Here is an 18920-nt window from a genome sequence, read left to right as displayed (position 1 = left end):
GGGAGGCGGGGTGGGCGCCGAGCGACGGCTGGCGTACCCGCTGCCGAGGGCAGCCCTCCGAGGGGGCCGCGGGAGCCCGTGGGCAGGCGGGCGGGTGGGTGGGTGTTCCCCACGCGAGGAAAGGCCGCAGGGTGGGGGCCTCGGCCGGGGGGTGGGGGAGGCGGCGGCGGCCCCCGTGACGGGGAGGCGGGCTTGGCGCTCCCGCCGGAGAGCGCTATCGCAACAAAACCAAAGCGAAAAGGCAGAGGCCGGAGCGGCGTGTGGGCGGCAGCGGGGCCCGGGGGGCGGCCCGACACAATGAAACCCACCCCGCCTGCCGCGGGGGCCGGCAGGGCCGCTCACCTGCCTGGGGAAGCGATGGCCGGGGTGGGGGGGAAGCGCACACAGACCCGACCAGCGACACCTTCGCAGGCGCTGCCTGACCCGGCGGGGGCCGCCGTCTCTACCAGCCGCAGCGGTGGCTTTTGTGGCGGCCCCCGCGGCTCCCCCGCGCCGCAGGCAGCGCTCGGTGCCGGTGTGCGCTAATGCGGGCGTGCGGGAGCGCGGCTGCCCGCCCCGCGGCTGGGTGACACGGCGGCCCTGGGGAGGGGGCAGGGGTGCTGTTGCCCGTGCTGGCGCGGCGCGGAGATGTGCCGGGTGAGGTAGGGCGCTGAGCGGGGCCGCGGGTTCCCGGCTGCCGTGCGCCGAGCTGCAGCGCCCTGTGTGTCCCCGCTCCACTGCGGCGGGGAGGGAGGGCGGGAGGAGGGAAGGGGGGAGGCGCGCTGTGATGAGCAGGGCCTCCAAGTCCAGTCAGCGCCGTCGTCCTGCCGCTCCCGGAGGAGCCTGAGGCGGGGGAGCGGCCGCCGCGGCCGCGCACGAATGGTTGCCGGAGCTGGGTAGCGGGGTGGCGGCGTGTCCTGCCCCGGGGGAGGAGGCCGCGGCTTCGCGCCGGCATCCCGGTTGTTTATTTTTTATTTATCATCATTTTTCTGAGGGGAGCGAGCCGTGGGGGCGAGGTGGTTTGGTTTTTTTTTTTAGTATTTTTTATTTTTTTGCACTCCCCTCCTTTTTGCAGGTGCCCGCAGCACAAGGCGGCGCCTGGAAAGTTTTGTGTGCGTGCGAGCGGCGGCGGCCCAGGCTGGGATGCGGGGCCCGGGGCCCGGCTGCCCTCCGCTTCCCGCCGCACCGCCGCTGCCGCGGCCGGGGCTGGCGTAGGCGCCCCCTGGGAGAGCCAAGTGCGGGCATTAAACCCCCCCTCCCTCCTCCCCGCCGCCCTCCCCCGCCCCACTCCGTCCCTCCCTCCCTCGCTCTCCCCCTCCCTCGCTCTCCCTCCCCGGTGCGCGGCCATTGCAGTGACCCCGGCCGGCCAAGGATGATCACGAACACGCGGGGCTTCCTGTGGTCGGACCTGGAGACGCGGGCGCTGCTGGAGATCTGGGGCGAGGCGGACGTGCAGTCGGCGCTGGACGGCAACTTTCGGAACAGCCATGTGTACCGGGACGTGGCCTGCCGCCTGGCCGAGCTGGGCTTCGAGCGCACCCCCGAGCAGTGCCGCATCCGCATCAAGGGCCTCAAGCGCCAGTACTACCAGGCCCGGGACGGGCTGAAGAAGAACGGGCACGCCCGCAAGATATGCAAGTACTACGACGAGATGGACCGGATCCTCAGCTGCCGGGGGGGGCCCGACGGCGCCCCCGAGCCGCTGGCCCCGCCGCCCGACGGCGCCCAGCCGGCGGGGCCGCTGGCCGGGCCGCCCACGCCGGGCACGCCGCACAACAGCCGGGAGGTGGACGCCGAGCTGGACGAGGACGCCGAGCTGGAGTCCCCCCGCGACAACTTCACCGAGGACTCTGGGGAGTGCTCCTCCTATGCCGACCACCCCATCAAGGTGGAGTGCCCCTCCTTCGCCATCCCCGTGCCGCCGGGCGACGGTGAGTACCCGGCGGGTTCCCGGTGTCTTCCCCTCGCCCCGCGGGCAGCGCGGCACCCCGGGGCTCTCGCAGCCCAGCTGCCGGTGCCTCTTTCGAGCTAGCGTGCTTCTAGGGGCTTCTGTCTTACCCTGCTCTCTCCCGCCTCGTCCTCTGGGCTCCGAAATCCGCCTCTGTCCCCCCTCCTCCCCTGCACCTTGCTTGTCCCTTAGAGCTTTTACCTCCCGCTACCGCGAACGCCGCCTGGAAGGGCAGCGGACTGCTCGGAGGTGGGAAATGCTGCAAACCGGGTAGGGGGAGATGCTGGGGGACGGAGACCATAGTGAGTTTTATCGGTGTTTATCAATGGGAAGCCAAGGGGAAAAAGCATAGAGACAAAGTGTCAGGTAGCGCCATACAAGAAAACAGGCGTCCTTGTCGCTGGAGGATTTTCCTGTTCCCTGCAGACTGTGTGCAGTTTTGTTAATCGGTATTAAAACAATGATGATGATGATAATACCTGAAAAATCTGCTTATTGTTGCAGATGGGCCAGAGAACTGGGGGAGATTTTTTACGTAATTAATTGCTTGAGGTGTTTCAGGAACACTGCTTCTAACTTTAGTGGGCTTGCAAACAGAAACAGCCCCTCGATAAAGCCTGTCCTTTCCTTGCTCGTTCTTTACACTCAGCTCTGTATTTGTGTTGTGGAGGTTTGGACTGGGGGGGCAGTGTTATTTGTTTGTTTTAAATCTAGATTAGTGCCGTGGTTTTAATACAAACATGAACCTGTCTTCAGAAGTTGACATCACTGAGGAATCAGCCAATTGGTTGACGTTTAACCAGCCTTCTTTTTACACATAAACCCCATCAAAGAGTTGTTTACACTAACGTTCTTTTGAAATGCAAATCCAGAATGCCAACAGACTGAAACTCAATTTAGATTAATGTAATTACCTGCAATACACAAATGAGGCTATACTATTTAATAGCCTTCACTTAAACCTTTTAGAAGATCAAAAAGACTTCTATTGTTGAAGTTTAGTACTACAACAATTAGAAGATGCCTCTATATGATTCTTCTGTTACCTTTATACCTTTGTAGAAGCTTGTGCTTTTGCTTTGGTACTCTGAAATAAAAATATCTGAAATAGTTACGGTTCACATTGAAAAAGTGTAACAGCTTTGTGACGCATTAGGTGCATATCTCATAGGTAGATTTTTTGCTGCTTTCTTCTTAGAAAATTATTTTTCTTCAGAAAAATAATTGTCTGTCTTCTTGTTTTAGGCTTTAAAGAAATCAATGCTCCAACTATTACCCCACCTCTCAATCAGCCCAAAAGATCAAAAAAACGCCATGCAAATTTAACATTGGATAAAATGATGGAAAAATTCCTGCAGCAGAGTGTGGATACAGAAGAGAAATTTTACAGATATGAAGAGCAGAGGCTCAAAATTGAGGACAAGCGTCGGGAAGCTGAGCATGCTCGAGAGCTCCAGATGTTACAGATGTTGGGACAGATGTTGGCAGGAATTTCTTCTACGGTATCACAAAGGTCACAATCTATACCAGCAAGTCCACCTCAGAGGGCGAACCATCGTTCATATGGGGATAACTTTAATTATAATGCTATGACAGCAGCACTTTCTCCACCGATAGGTACTTCCTTCTATAGCATAAATAAAAGCTAGCTTTTTTAAACTTCTGTGTGAAAGCACTGGTAGTAAGTAGCTTTTGAAAATAAAAGCTAATTGGAATTATTTAATATTGTGGTGAAGGTGTGTGTTTGGTGTAAAATGAAGTTAAAATGTCACTCGTACCATTGCACCTGCTTATTTAATACAGATACATTACTTATAGGAAATTTTAATGAGCGAAATCACACCTTTTGGACCACATAAACATTGGGGACTTCTTTGCACGTTCACGTCTCTGTAAAGTGTAGTTAGGAGAAGTTTTATATGTAAAAGGCAAGTAGCACATTTGCTGAAAGCCATCTGGAAACATTAGGTACCTTGTAGCGGAAATTCTGCTGCTGTTGAAGTTAACGGGCCTAACCCTGTCTATGAAGTTAAGGCTGTGTGTGTGTTTTTCCAGGGTTGGGAAAAGAGTGGAGTTTTGCCTGCACTGAAGTAAGTCAAAATCCAGCTTCTTTAAAATAAATTTATTTAAATCAAAATTGTGAATCTTTTAAATATCATATTGTACTAGGTGTAGTAGCAATGAAAATATTGGCATATATTTTTCTTCCATACCAGTTCCTTTATAAATTCTTTGGTTGTCTGAATTTATTTTAAAGAAAAAGGCAAAGCAATAACTCTAGAATGGGTATTTTCACAGACTTTTCTTTCTGTACCTTATGTGCGGGCCAGAAGCTGATAATCGGATATTAGCATTCATTAACAGACTTCTTGGGATCTGTGGCTCCGTGTCATTTATCTTTATCGCGGTCTCTTTGTATGGGGAGGTAGAGTGCATGGGCAGGAGGAAAACAGGGATGCTCTGTCAGTGCTGAAACCAGAGTCAGCTTGGGGCTTGGTGGTTGTAGTCTGTGGCATGGAAACGAAACAAGTCTCATTCTGGTTTAATTCCGAATTTCGTACTGCTGGGAAGGAAAAAGCATGGTTTGAAAAAAACAAAACAAAAACACAAACCAAAACCCACCCCAAAAAAACCCACCCGGCCTCAGTGTTGAATAGCAGTCCAACATGCTAGATCCTAAAGGGCATTCTGTGATTCCTGAGAGGATCCTGGAGCCTTTTCAGTTCTACGTTGCATTTTCCTGTACAATGCACGGGGGACGGGATGGTCAGGTCTGTTGAGGTTTTAAGCTGGCTGTCTTGGTTCTATTTCTTCTTGACTGAGTAGTTAGTCTGTAGCATTCCTTGATGGCAGCAGACTTTTGTATATAAATTAAGGCATGTGTATGGATTCTGTGTTTTAAATGTTGTTTTCACTTTAAAAGGAAACCTGAAGTGCTTTAGAAAATCCCTTAGGAAATCATTTGAGGTTCTAGGCTTGGGTGATGGTACCTACAAGGCTTTACTGTTACTTCTGAAAGGTGTTTCGCTGAAAGAGTTTCATTATCTGTAGAGACTTCAATCCAGAGTTCAGTTTGTATTGCTGGACTTAATCATATAGGTGTATAATCATACTAGACTGCGCAAAAATGCATTATATATTTACTGTAGCCAGAGCAACTCATGATTCTAATCTTTTAATTGGTGAAGATGTAACAAAGCATTTATAAAAAAATGTGAAAATAGTGCTTCAGGAAGCACATCTTTTAAGGAATTAAGATTTCAGTTGTTTATAGCTAAATATACCTCAGTTTCTGTAGGTAAGCGGAGCTCTATTAAGAATTGCTTTTTGCGTAATTCTGTTTTCTCTCCATGTATTATGCAGTCACTTTATATTTACATACAAACAAAAAACAGCAACAAAGAAACAAAGGTTCTTCTTAATAACATTGCACTTTGAGGGTTACAAGCTATATGATAAGTATATTTCTTGTGTAGCTGAAAATGAGTGAGTGTATGAAGTGTGATTTAAAGAAAATAATCTGCCCTATTACCAGAGGAGATGAGTGTTTCGTTCTCGTCTGGGTCACTGCAGTGTTATTTTGGCCCTAATCCAAAACAGGGTATTTTTTCTTTTGTTTGTTTGTTTGTTTTTGTATCTCAGTAGGAATGGGATGCCTGTATTACAGAAGGATTTTAAAGGCAAAAGGCCAGGAGTATTTATCATTATTGAATGTTAAAGTATTTTATTAGTGGAGATTAGTGTCTGGTTTAGCTTTAGGTTCTGTGGGAGATGGAGAAAAAGATGCTTTCTGCTGATAATGCACAGATGTGGAATTTTTTTATTACATTTTTTCCCCATTATTATGTCCAAAATTTCTGGAACAATTTTTCCGTTCTCCTTTAGATTTTTGAATTGGGGGGTGAGATTACTGAGTTTTATACAGCTGAAAATAAAGAGTATCATGGGAGTTATTTTGTACATAATTATGTGTTACTATATAGCAGTTCCTTGAAAGCTTTTTAGAAGATCTGTAAAAAAAAAAAAAGTAAGCATAGCTACGGTCTAGGAGACTAATACTGATGTTCAAATAAGCCGCCTTTCTGAACAGAATTGTACAGTTAATGAGTTTTGTTGAAAAATAAGAACTTGCTCTTTTAGTGTATTTACTGCAATTTATAGTTAACACATCGTTGACAGAAATGCTGATCTTCAAAATTTGTCCCATGTTAGGTAAATGGTATCATTCTCTTCAGTTGTACTTGCTGAAATACTTTTTTCTTCTAAACTGTTGTGATCTTGGAACAGTAATTTGAATATGTAGCCTTCTGAGTGCAAAGTTGTTTTAATATGTAGCTTGACATGTAGCTTTGCAACAGAGATCTGTAACTGTATTATAGCTAAAAATGATCTTCGTGTGATATTTGTAATGTTTGCATCTAGTGTGTTGGAGTATAGTTTTGCAGAAAGACTTTCATTATGCTTTGTAGCCACCTGCCAAAATAAAAAAGCAGTGAGATAGGCCCCGATTCTGCTGAGAGGTGGGAGTCTTTAAAGGGAAGCAAAAAATAAGGTAGGGGATATGTTTAAAACATGGTTTTAGTTGCTTCGTGCTCGCTCTGTGTATGTGTTTAGTTCTTACTAAGTGTACTTATTTCAGTTGAGCTTGATTATGGAAGTGATTTCAGGCTGAACTAAGATGATATTTCTAGTTACAAAATGTTCATATAACTATTCTGGGCTGTTGTTTCTTTCTGTACCTGAGCCCTAAATTAGGGCTGTGAGCAGTCACTGGGAATATTCTCTGCATCAGACCCTACATTCATTTTTAAAAAGATCACCTTCCCTAGTTACTGTTTTAAAGGCCTCGAAGTGACGAAGCATTTGTTTTTTAGGAGCATGTCACTTCGTATATCTTTGATTCTGTTAGTATGAGAGCTTAAAAGAAATGCTCATGGTAATTTAAGAAAGAACATACTTTAAAGTAATACTTATTTTCTTCTTTTCAGTTATAGAGAGATCGTTTTCACTGCACAGAACACACTCTCTAAAGGATATGGAGAATATTTTTCAACTGGTGCGCAATGTTATCCCTCCTCTAACAGGAAAAAAGCATAAAGGTCAAGACGGACGTATAGGCATTGTTGGAGGATGTCAAGAGTAAGTTAAACAGAAATTTGATTTTTGTTTCTGAGAGAGTTTGAGAATGTCATAAGTACTTGTAGAAGCCATTCAAACTCACATTTAAAACATAAGTATTTTCCAGAGAGCTTTACTAGTCCATCATCATGACCATGCACACTTAGGAAACAAAATGTTTCCCTGCAGTTGTGTCGCAAAATTTTGGTAGTGAATGTGGTTGAAACTTAGAATGCTGTTTGTGTCTATGTCTACCTTCTCTGTCTTTTTTGACCACAAAACTCACTCTGCTTCCAGCAGATTTTTTATATATATATATGTATTTTGGTGTCTTGGGACCTGGGTCTCTTAAATCAGGAATAGAATATTTTCTTACTGCACACTTTTTTTTTTTTTTGATAAATGGTGGTGTCTACTAGATTCTGTCAATACCTGGTGTTATGTTCTGGAGTAGTAGAAATAACATGTTTCAGGGTAAAAAGAGATACAGTGTAAATCAGGTAAATGCTTTACTGACCTAGAAATAAAATGGGCTCTGTTCTTTCTTGGCCACATTCAGTAATCTGCACAATACCTTGAATGAGCCACTACACCTTTCTGGTTTTCATTTTTCCCTTTTGAAATAGAGGTGGCATCTTTCTCCTGTAAAAGAAATCTGCTGTTGGACATCTGCCATTAATAAACATTCTGTGAAGGGCAAAAAGGTGCTGTCTTACAGAGGGATTGAGTAGCCAGGAGTTAGTTTTCCTGTTGGGCTTAGGTTCTCGCTTCTTCGCAGAAGTAGTCACCTCTGGAGGATGATTCTGGCCATATCTCTCTCTCCAGTCATCATAAAGAGAGTTTAGGGCAACTGGAACTGCAGTTTAGGCACTTTAGTTAAGCATCTAAAACCAGATGTGATTGGTCCTGGCCACAGATCCCAGATTTGGCTCGCAGACAGTGCTCGACTCTTTGTTTTGTTTTGTCTCTAAACTTTTAAGTTGGTTGTCTGAGGAGAGTTTGCTTTTTATGGCAGGATCTTTATAATTCCTATGAAAGGAGCAGGTGAAATCCTGTGTCTTTGAAATCAAAGCAAGAGTTGAGATTGGCTTTGGCATAGCAGAAGAGAAAGATTTTTTAAAAATTTGCTTTTGAATTTGGTATTTCATTAGGGCAGGCTGATTTCCAGATTATCTACTCTCATGACTGTGTTTTCTAACCTAAATTGTATTTCATTCTAGATACACTGGAGCACCGTATTTTGCTGCAATTACAGCTCTCAAAGTGGTATGTGTTCTATATCAATCCAAAATGAACTTTTCATCATTTATATTGGCCAAGTGCCATTTTTTAAAAGCGTTTGTTCTGTGCTGCACATGAAATTTGAGTTCTAAAAGGTCTTGTATTTAACAAAGAAAACCCTTAGTCCTGGATTTGTATAAATGCTTTGTAAATATGTGTCATTTGCTATGTTTTCTGTGAATATTTTCTCTATATAAGGTAATGTTAGATATGTCAAAAAATTGAAAATTTCAGGGAGAGAACATTTTTATCAGAGAGTAAGATAGGAATTTTCAAAACTTTATGAAATATTTACTGCAAAAGTGAACAATAAAAGAACTTCAGATTAATGTTTAAATTTATGCTTTCAGTGCTGAAATCATACCTACATAATATATATATACTTTTCAGTACTCTCTATATAGCGTGTCAGTACTTTCAGTTCATCGTGGCTGGTTTTTTGGTGTTTTTTTTAAGATTTGTTTCAATAAGTAGGTAACCAACCCAGGTGTTCCGGCCACCCCTGCAGGATGCAGTCCTTTAAGGCTTTAAAACCGAAATTATATTATTTAGTGATCTTATATAAGATGTTAAGGCCACTCAGCTTTCTATTCGCTGTGTGCAAATACAGTAGTATACTAGGAGGTCTTCTATTGAAGTAACTTGGTCTCAGATCATTACATCTGCACATAAAGAGTCATAGGATCAAATCTCTGCATTGCGTAGTAGCTTGAAATGTTAAATGTATAGTAGGAAAGCAGAGGAGACACTTTCTTAACCTTGGGTAATTTCAATATACAAGGCAGATACAAGATCAGGCTTTCTGGTCGCTGCTTACATAATTTTTATATGTATGTCTGATTTTTTGAGTTGATACCAGAAGCTTGAGGCTAAACTTCTCAGCTTTAATCTTTATGTAACTTAAGGGGTGTTGCTGAAATTGTGTCAGCTTTTATCTGTTATGGATTTAGACCATTGAGTGAAAATGGTAGGGTTGGAAATGACTAGATTGCCTTAGCCACATTTTACAAGTATATTACAGTATTATTTTTCCTCTCTAATGTAGGTTGTCTCTTGTTCAACTGTGTTATTTTGCCTTTCTTATTCTACGTATGACATTTTAGTCTTTGTTCATCTGCAAAAGAGAAACATTTCTCAAGTAAAGGTTCAAGATCTGTGTTTTCAGTCATCCTATTGGTGAGAAACAGGAAAAAAATATATCGGAGACAAAAAACTTTCTCCAAAACATTGCATGGTAGTCTAAGCCAAAATAGAAAAAGTAATAAAGTTTGCTTTGGCTACTGAGAAGTAAGAATTCAGGTGAATTATTCACTGAGTAAACTTTGGAGTAAAAATACAATAATTCTGTTTGCAAATTTTCTGTTTCAGGGCGCAGATTTATCCCATGTGTTTTGTACCAAAGATGCAGCAACAGTAATCAAATCGTATAGTCCAGAGCTGATTGTTCACCCAGTTCTGTAAGTAACTTTATCTTTTGTTTAAATGAGCAAGTTAGGATTACTAGTTTGAACATTTCAGTCTGACAGTTGATTAGTTTGTGTTATTTCTTTTCTGAGTTACAGGGTGGGTGAGCTGGAGATTACAAAAACCCCTGGGTTTATCCTTTCGTTACAAACAGTTAGATGTTTAATATAGAAGAATTTTTTTAAAAACGAAGATCTTGCTTTCCACTACTTGCTGACATGTGTTCTGTGATTGTAATGCATTTAACTGTGAACAGCAAAATCCAGAACTAAGAATCACTACAAGTCAGCATTTTAGAATCTGCATTTGAAAGGCAAATAGAGTATGTTCTCTTGCTTCTTTAGTCCCGATAGTATTTGACTGTAGTGTGGGTTTTTTCTCTCACTACTGTGTATACAGTAATTTACACAAAATTACTGGCAAGAAAGATGCTGATTCTCATTTTTCATCATGAGTATGTTGCATTAGATACACACCTACTCCTGGGAATAAATGGATGTTCTAAAATGATCTAAAATACAGGGGTTTTTAACAAGAACATGAAAAGTTTAATAAGTAACTGTCATAATTGGGCAAATCAGTGCGTGCTTTCCTGAATTTATATTCTGAAATATGTTTTTGATTGGCCAACTTTTATAGGATAAATTGTTTCAATTAGGTGTTATGATGGTTTACAATTAGCACTGCAAATGAGAATTAAGATGTGTGCCTTAGGTACGTGTCCCTGAGTTTGGCTTGCACCAGTGCATGTCAGAGTCTGTTTGCGTGCATAGCAAAGCTGTGATTAAGCTAGAAAAAGCATAATTTAAAGTGGTGTTTGTCAGATATTGCTGTCAGGGTGGATTTATGACAGTAGAAATATTTCTGTGTCTGAGAAGAAGAATATGATCTCCCTTATTGGGATGCCTGTGGTTGGAAGCTATAAGTTTGTTACATTCTAAAGGTGGGTTTCATTGCTGTTGGCATAGAGAGAGGTGCTTAGAAAGAAGTCAGTTAAACAGACAGTTATTAAGGGTTGTGTTTTGTTGTTTTGGTTTTGGTTTGGTGGGGGGTTTTTTGTTTTTTTCCTCTTTTTTTTTTTTCCTCAAAGATAGAAGAAACCCATGAGTTCGTGGATTTTAGACAGGTTAAAAATGATATTTGAAAGTAAGGGGAGGATACAAGGGTAGGGTTTTTACCAGTCCAACTGCATTAGCCTCTAAAATCCAGAAGGGACATCTTCACTTGATGTTTTGTCTGACATCGTATGACAACAAATTAGATGGAGAATCTTAATGGCAGTATGAGCTTGTAACTTTAGGTTATCTTGATGGATGACACTCGGGATACAGCATATGGGTGTCTTGTGTGGGAAGGAGTTGACGTTGCCTTAGGAGAAGCATTTTTTGTATGCTCAGGGTTCTTGATGTCTGTGGTAATGGAAGAGTTTAATAGGAGAAACAGAAGCAGCACAGAGAAAAGGGGAGGTGACAATGTGTAAACAGTGACATTTCTGTTCGTGGAGGTCCAGATTGTGCCTACTAAATAAGGGTACTTTTTTTTTATACACAGATTCTCAGTGTCTTCTGTGGAATTAAGTTCTTAATGAAAACTCTGATCTTTCTATTCGCAAAGAGAACTTTTCAGCCCTATCTATAAATTCCTCCAGATGTACAAAGTACAGTGAATCTAGAAATTTTCATATCCATATAGCTTTAAGTCTGAAATGTAATGTTTAATACTTTTATTACAACTCTGATTAATTTCACCCAGAGAGCTGGCTAATTGCATAGAGGGATGGATCTGTAAATATTGTTTATATGACATTCAAAATGAAAAAATGCAAATATCGGAATGTTCAGATTTTGTTTGTTAAATTTTCTCGTACATATTTTTCTCTTCTGCTTCATTTGAGGAAAAGAGAAAACAGTCTTTTCTGGTTACAAAGGAAAAAATCTTGACTGACTCAATTGAACCCAGGTTTTATTCAAATTTACACAAACAGCCTATTTTTCTTGTAAGGTCCTTTGTCTTCAGCGTCACACTTTTCGTATGATCTTTTATATGTTGTGGAGCTGTTTGAGTTCTGTAGGCACGGCCAGCCGCTCTTGATTCAGAGCCTGATCTCTAAAACAGTCTTTGTACTTTCTCCCGGGCTGCACTTCACGCATGGAAGAACCTCGGGGTAAAACCCACCGAGCAGCTACGTCATTGTTTTCTTTTGTGTCTCTCCTGAAAACTTTGCTTTGTTATGATTTCTCCATGACCCTTCGGAGTAACTAGGTAGCCATCGTACCACTCTCTTCTTGTGCTAATCGTAATTATGGCCCCATGTTACTCCTCAATTTGCGGTTTGAACGGCTTGGCATTTTGCCAGGATTCAGCTGCCATTTTGTACTGCCAGGAGTCTGACATTTTATCATCTCCTCTGCAGCTTGGCTGCCACCACCTTTCCCTATGGCCTTCACCTCGCAGGGGATCACCTCCAGGGAAGAACATGCTCTTTTCTTTTGCTGCTGCCCCCTGAATGCGAGGGCTCTTCTGGTTCGTTAGAGCTGCTGTCACAGCTCTTTGATGGCACGACTAGCGAAGGTATGCGAGAGCTGGAAGTTGCACTGTTGCATTTCAGGTCTCGGCAAATGTCTGTCACTTCAAGGATGCAAGGAATGCTATGTGAGAAAGATAGAGTGGGATTGTGGAAGGAGGGTTATGAGAACGAGCATCCATCTTGCAGCATGGCCAGGGCAATTCTGTGTGCTCCCACCTGCAAACCATCCTGGGATTCCTTTTGGTGTGATAACCTGTGCTGGCAAGACCCATAATGCAAGTTTCTCTCTGGTTTTTGGTTTGTGACTTAGTTCTCCCTTCCTGGGGGTGAAGGTAAAAGAGCTGGGACTGCCTGGGATCTGGAAAGACAAAGTTGAACACCTGACTCTGTATGGCTTCACCACCCGAGCTGACTATCGATAGCGGGGGGTCTAGAGGCCATGAGTAGTCAATATGACCAGTAGTAGCTTTTCCTTGTTATTTAGAGGTTCTGTCAAATGCATTATGGTCCCTTCCATGATAACTTGGTATTAATTAAAAACTGAGCAGCTAACCAGTTCAGTATTTTTACTCTCTGACTTTTTGCCTTCCTGTGGAGAAGTGAGGAGTGTGTATTGCAGAAGTCGGCATCTTTTGAATAGCGGAGCATACAGAGTCTTGGTCACAGCTGCCTTGCCCTTGTCACCATTACCCCTGGTTTGTGTTGCATTTTTCTGTTTTCTCAGCTAACATGCTCCTGCTGTAAACTCTGCACAAATACAGACAACATAAAACTTAGCTTTTGCATTTTATTAAGTTTTATTGCAGGCATTTTCTGTGTGGATATTTGCTGTAGATGTGTAAGTACTTTCTTGCATTAGTGTTGGGAACTTTCTAGCGAACAGTTTTCAGGGGCTTTTTTGTATTCCCCATGTCAATTCACAGGCTCAGGTCAGGTTGAATAGACTCCCTGTATACCTGTGTTGGGTTAGCTTATCCTGTCTTGATAGGCGAGTGATCACAGAGTTAAATGAGCTATATGAACCCAGCTGGTTATGTTTTAAAAGAAGAGAGAATAGATCTATTGTGCTAGATTTCCCTCCTGCAAGGACTTTTTCATAATGTTACGGAGTTTCTCTGTAGGATTGAGATACTACTGAGTAGCCCACTCGTAACCTGCTTGTCAGACAATTTGTAATCAACAGTCGATAATACACCTTGATCTCCAGAGTTTTATCAGAGAAGTAGAATGAGATGTCATGTCATTAATTTATTGTGGTCCTGAAGAAGTCACGTAATTTTTCCATTATCTCCAAAAATGTCACCCTCGAACTGTTAATAGGTGTAGATTTAGAATTAATACCTTTGTCTGAGCTGGTTGTATCTATGGATCTGTATGGACTAGGAAAGATTCCCAGAATTACTGAAAATCTTAGAGTTAATTGCAGAGTTCCAGTTTTGCTTTGGATTTTTAAAAAGATTACTTTTTCTAGTTTGAAATAAAAATAATTGGGGGGAAAACTGATGAATCTGGTCTGTATGTTGAGGCCAGTTACCATCAATGAAGAAGCTTAGCTTAGATCAGGGTTGCTGGAACATATTTTACCTACTTTTATTGGATTTTGTCTATGTTTTGATGATTTGAAAAAATCATGAAAGTGAATCATGGATTGTGAGCTCCTGATAAGTTACCTGAGCGCTTCTAACCAGTGCCAAGTCTCTCTAAAAAGGCACAGGAACAGTCTTAAGATTTTTGGCCCTTTAATTCATTATGTGGAGATGAGATTCAAAACCATCGGTCCTTTGTGGGAAGAAGCTCATACCTTTTAGTTGTGTTAGCTAAGGACACTTCTTAAAAGCTGCTTCTGCGTATCGTGGGACTAACCTCTTTTGAATGAGAGAAGTTAAGGAGAAAGCACAGATTGCTCCGATTACCAAAAAGATGCCTCCCAAGTGACTTGACTGCTGGATCCCTATGAGACCTGCAGAAAAGGCGAAGGCATAAACTTTGTGATTTTTTTTTTCTCCCAAACCTCATTTACACAGCAGCCTAGCTAGGAATCACACAAGAAAGTTTTTGTTGGCCATTTTGTTTGGTTGGTGGTTTGTTTGTTTGGGGGGTTTTGTTTGGTTTTGTTTTGATCGTTTGGTTTGTTTTTTGTGTTTTTTTTTTCCTAAGTACTTAGGGGGAGATAAAGGTCAGTTTGTATGTGCTGACTCAGAAGTATACTTAACCTGTTTCTAATCCTGTTGTGCAGTGCCATGGACAAAACTTGTTCATCGACCTGTTTCCTGTGTCGAGCTTTCTCAGCAAAAAGCTGCTGCTTCTTTACTGTATGCTGCAGAGTGAATAAAAGCCAAGAGGTGTATTCATCTCATACTCCCTTCCTCTCTTTTGTTGCAAAGGTCTTTATCCCAGGTGGTACTGACAGATTTTGCCACCTCCTCAAAGTGTATGAAGCAGCCAGAGATTTTTAGCATCACTGCGGGGTGTTCTTGCTGCTTTCTGATACATGAGAGAGAGAGATATACGTGTATAGGAGCGTCGTACTCAGGTTAGATCGTGGCCAAATTCATCTTTCTGAACACTTGCCATACTGTCGTGATTTGACACCAGGATTAGATTTCTTTGGTACTTAATCTTTCTTGAGTTTGAATGAAGGCAGGCATGCCTGGGATTTGCTTTTGCATTTTTTTTTAATTATTATTTGAAGGTTTTAGGGTCTCATGCTCTGCTCTGCCTAAGAGAAATGACCCCATTTGTATAATGCGTATTAAAGAGATTGTTGTTGGCTCTGATGTCTATAGTGTGTCGACAATCCAATTCCTAATGAAGATGATGATCTGATATCTCAGTGAGAGTCTGGTGTCCAAGTAGCAGCTGTGGAAAACATTTTGAGTTTTTGTCATCGTTATTATGATATAAAAACCACGACATGGTAAATACGGCATTTTTTCTAAATGTGTACCTCAAAGGTCGTTCACAGTCTGACTTCCTCAAAGGTAGAATATGGAGCAAGTAAAGACTCTGATATCTGCATATTAAGAGCAGCCTCTTGCTGTGAACTTGTGACACCAGTGCTTCTCCTGGATGATGGGCTGCTGTTCTTACTGCTGTGTTGTTAATATTCAGATGAGGCTTACCAGGTTTGCTTCTGGTGTCTAAATTAACTTATTCAATAGCTGAAAAGGAACTTTTGATTTGCATAGTATTCAATCCCTCTCTCATTAGGGTCTTTGTTTTTCTTTCATTTTCTTCCCTGTAATTTAATCAGATTGTAGCAGGAAAATAGGCATTGTCTACCCAGCATTTGCAGATTAAACACTATTGAAATATCTTTCAACAGCCCAGTAGGTGAAAACGACCATTTTGTCTTCAAAACTATTTTGTGGGCATTTTAATATACTAATCTGAATTTACTAAGTGTATCTCTTTGTGGTCTCTAATTGCATCCAGCCAACTTCATGTCACTGTGTTGTCACTGATATTTGCTCTACCTGATTGAGGTGCTTGGTGAGACCCGTGGGTTGATAATGGGATCACTGATCTTTTCTAGAATAAGTTATTTCCAGTTCTGTTCATGGGGCCGAAAGAGGCTGCCTCAAGCTTCTGGAGATTTGGAGTTAATTTACAAGAATGATGACTTAAGCATTAACAAATATAGCTACTCTATATAGTTTAATTTTATGCTCAAATATTTTTGAACTGTTTCATTTTGCCTTTAATTCTTTTGACCTAACCTTTCCAGAATAATCTCTTTCCCTATCTTATTTACCCAGTTCCCAATAATGGCCTCACCCGAGGTTTACCACAATAGTTAATAATTAGCTTTCTGAGATAACTACTTAAATTCTAGAGCTACACATTATGTCCTGTCTTTCGCTCTTTTGATGTACTGTATAACACGACAGGATCTAAATGTCAGCAGGTCTAACATTTGATTCACATTAACATAATTACCTGCAGTGCTTGGACAAACAAAACTGAAACTCTTTCATCCTCAGATCAGAGACTTTTTCCCATCTTTGAAGATAAGACTCTGGGTTGGCTTTGGAAACTGCCCGCTTAAAGTGGCTTTGCCTGAGTTTCCATAACAAGACTTTTGCAACGGTGCATTTCAGTGCATTTGGAGTTGCCTCAGTCGCACCAAGTGTGCACAGATAATGAGCAGAATTTGAAAAATACGCTCTCCAGCAAGGAGCTGTACAGTTCATCAGGTGACAGCACTCTGGCTTGTGTCCCGTGTCCTCCTCTAGCAGGAGGTCCCATTGATTGGTGTTTTGTGATGTCCAAACCACATCTCTGATCACTAAGGTGGCTCCAGCTCTTCCTAAAAGACATGTGAAGAGCTGTGGTCCTGTTGCCTCCTGTCTGCACTGTCATTCATGCTTATCTACTATTTCTGTAGCTCCTGGTTACACCTATGCTGACTTCACATTTTCTTGTTTCTATGTAACATTTGACAAGGCTGCCCCTTATCATTGTTGTTCCTTTCCCTCCTCTAGAAGGCAGAGACAGTAACTGTCATTCATCCTGAATGAGGAAGGCTGCTGTGTTTAGAGATTTCTGTAATAATTTAAAGCTATTGCTTTGGTGGATTTTGATCATTTGGTGAAAGCCAGTCTTTGAATAAAATGCAGTGTACAGCAAAATTTGCTTTTTTTGGAGGGCTGGGGATGCGAGTTGTGTTCCAGGCCCCAGCTGTCAAGTGTCCTCCCACTCAGGGCAGTGACCAGCCTAGAACTGACTTTCAAGCAGATGCCATCTGTCAAATACCTGTTACAGAGTGCTCTGAAAGATGTTTAGAAACTGTGGGTGATATTAGGGCAGTAGCCAGGATCTTTTTTCAGGCTCTTTATTGGTTTTGGGTAGGATATTACATTCAAGCTTTTACCAAGATCGAGGATCTACAGGTCTGTGTTTTATGTCAATTTGTGTTTTGTGATAGTGAAACACAGAAGAGTCCTGGAGAGCAAAAAGTTTTGACTTACAGTTTTTATTTTCTAAATTAGCTTTTTAAAAGTGATTGTAAGAGACACTGAGTTTGTGCATTAAAAAGCAATAGTGAGACTACGCAGTGCTGCATCCAGCAATTACTGCCGTAAGCACTATAACCAAAGCAGTGCTGTTCCTGTGTGCAAAAATAATTGAGGTGGCAAGACAAGAGGAATTTTTTCAGGGCGTATTGATTTTGATTTGGCAGAAGATATCTAAAGCTACCAGTAATTCACAGTTTTGTCCTCACCATTTCAGAGACTTGATGCTGTTTAATTTGAAGAATCTTTGCAGATTTTGCCATGGAAGTACTTTTCTCAATGCGCTCTGGAGGCAGAGAAAAGAGCAGAAAGATAAATGTGCAAGGTGCTGAGCCATACCTTGGCCCTGTCTACACAGGAGCTTCAAGGAGGGCAGATGACAAGGCGCTATTTTCTGTCTTCCCAAAAAATCAGGGTCTTCTCAGCCTCTGCGGAGCAAAGCTTTGTCTCTCTGTCCCCTAGCTCTCACTAATAGCTGAGGAAAGCTGATCAGGTAAACATCTGTGAAGTCCTTTTTCATAGTGTGCCCCCCGTGAGACTCTCTGTCCTTGCTTATTTGTACAGATTTGCTTTGACTAATGGACAGTGTGTAAAGTTGATTGTTGATGTTAGCTTTAGACTCTTTCTTACCTACTAAACTTCACAGATATGGAACAAGTTACAGAAGCTCATTCAGTTTTCCTTATTAATGATTCTGTTGTCTTGCAGTTGCTGTTGACATGTTTGTCTGGTGATAGTTCTTTTCTGTCTGCAGTCAGAGCTTTATCGTTTGCTTTCCAGTCTTTGAGGAAGCTTTTGGCATTTGCAGGGGTGTTGGTTGGTTTCTCGATTGAGCAACAATGAGCTGTCATAGCCTAGATTTTCATCAGAATGACATTTGATAACATGTCACATAACACATAGTGGTTAACTGGAAATGAAGTAACTGTTTGATCTGTTCATTCCCTGCAGATCTACAGCTGTGGTCTGTCACCAAAATCTTTAATTTCACACATCTGCACTATGGTACTCTAGTTCACTCTCCATGTTTACAGGTGTTACTGCATGGATTCAGCTTCCAAAAGTATTACTGTTGTGTGTGTTTATGGTGCAGAGTTCTTATTTTCAAATTATGGGAAAACCAGGCTGTGTCCCAGGCTCTTGCCCCATCACCTTCCAAAAAAGCTTGCTTTATTTTGGGAAATCCCTGACTTTCGGTTAATCAAAGGCTCTCTCAGAGGTTGTTACCCTCTTCTCAGAAATTCAAATGCTGTTTTCTCTTGGCCTTGCAAAAGATTTTCTGATTCCTTTTAATACTAGCTTTGTGCTTTAGCATAGGGGTCTTGCATTGTGATTCTTGTTTTGGAAAAAAGCCAGGTCATGTATCGTTAAGGCTCTGCACTTCTGAAGGCAACACTGATTCTTGCTTACGTGGTCCCTTTCTGTCAAAGCCTGAAGATTGCATCTCCTTTGATCAAGGGGACATCTTCTTCATACCTCATGTCTTTATAGATACTTTTTTTTTTTTTTAATACAGTGCTAATTTCAATTGTGTGTGCATATCTTGGGCAGTGGAGGTGATAATTAAATGGAGAGGTTTGAAATCAGG

The 18920-nt window shown here is 42.2% G+C and overlaps 1 protein-coding gene across 7 annotated transcripts in view; it reads left to right on the top strand.

The window, feature by feature from the left end:
- Positions 1 to 18920, top strand: part of NAXD (NAD(P)HX dehydratase) — a 52788-nt gene that overhangs the window by 497 nt on the left and 33371 nt on the right. For 3 of the 7 annotated variants that reach the window (XM_065658377.1, XM_065658376.1, XM_065658378.1), the window contains exons 2-4: positions 6916 to 7066; positions 8266 to 8311; positions 9695 to 9783. In XM_065658377.1, coding sequence (XP_065514449.1) covers positions 6916 to 7066; positions 8266 to 8311; positions 9695 to 9783 — 286 coding nt within the window. Of the gene's footprint in view, positions 1 to 37; positions 99 to 1054; positions 1911 to 3172; positions 3545 to 6915; positions 7067 to 8265; positions 8312 to 9694; positions 9784 to 18920 lie in introns of those variants that run through there. The other 4 variants (XM_065658373.1, XM_065658374.1, XM_065658375.1 and 1 more) reach the window with 3 other exon arrangements.

Source organism: Caloenas nicobarica, chromosome 1 (assembly GCF_036013445.1).
Source record: "Caloenas nicobarica isolate bCalNic1 chromosome 1, bCalNic1.hap1, whole genome shotgun sequence".
Lineage (NCBI taxonomy): Eukaryota > Metazoa > Chordata > Aves > Columbiformes > Columbidae > Caloenas > Caloenas nicobarica.
Note: the sequence above shows the minus strand (reverse complement) of the source record. Positions and strands in the feature narration are given on the sequence as shown.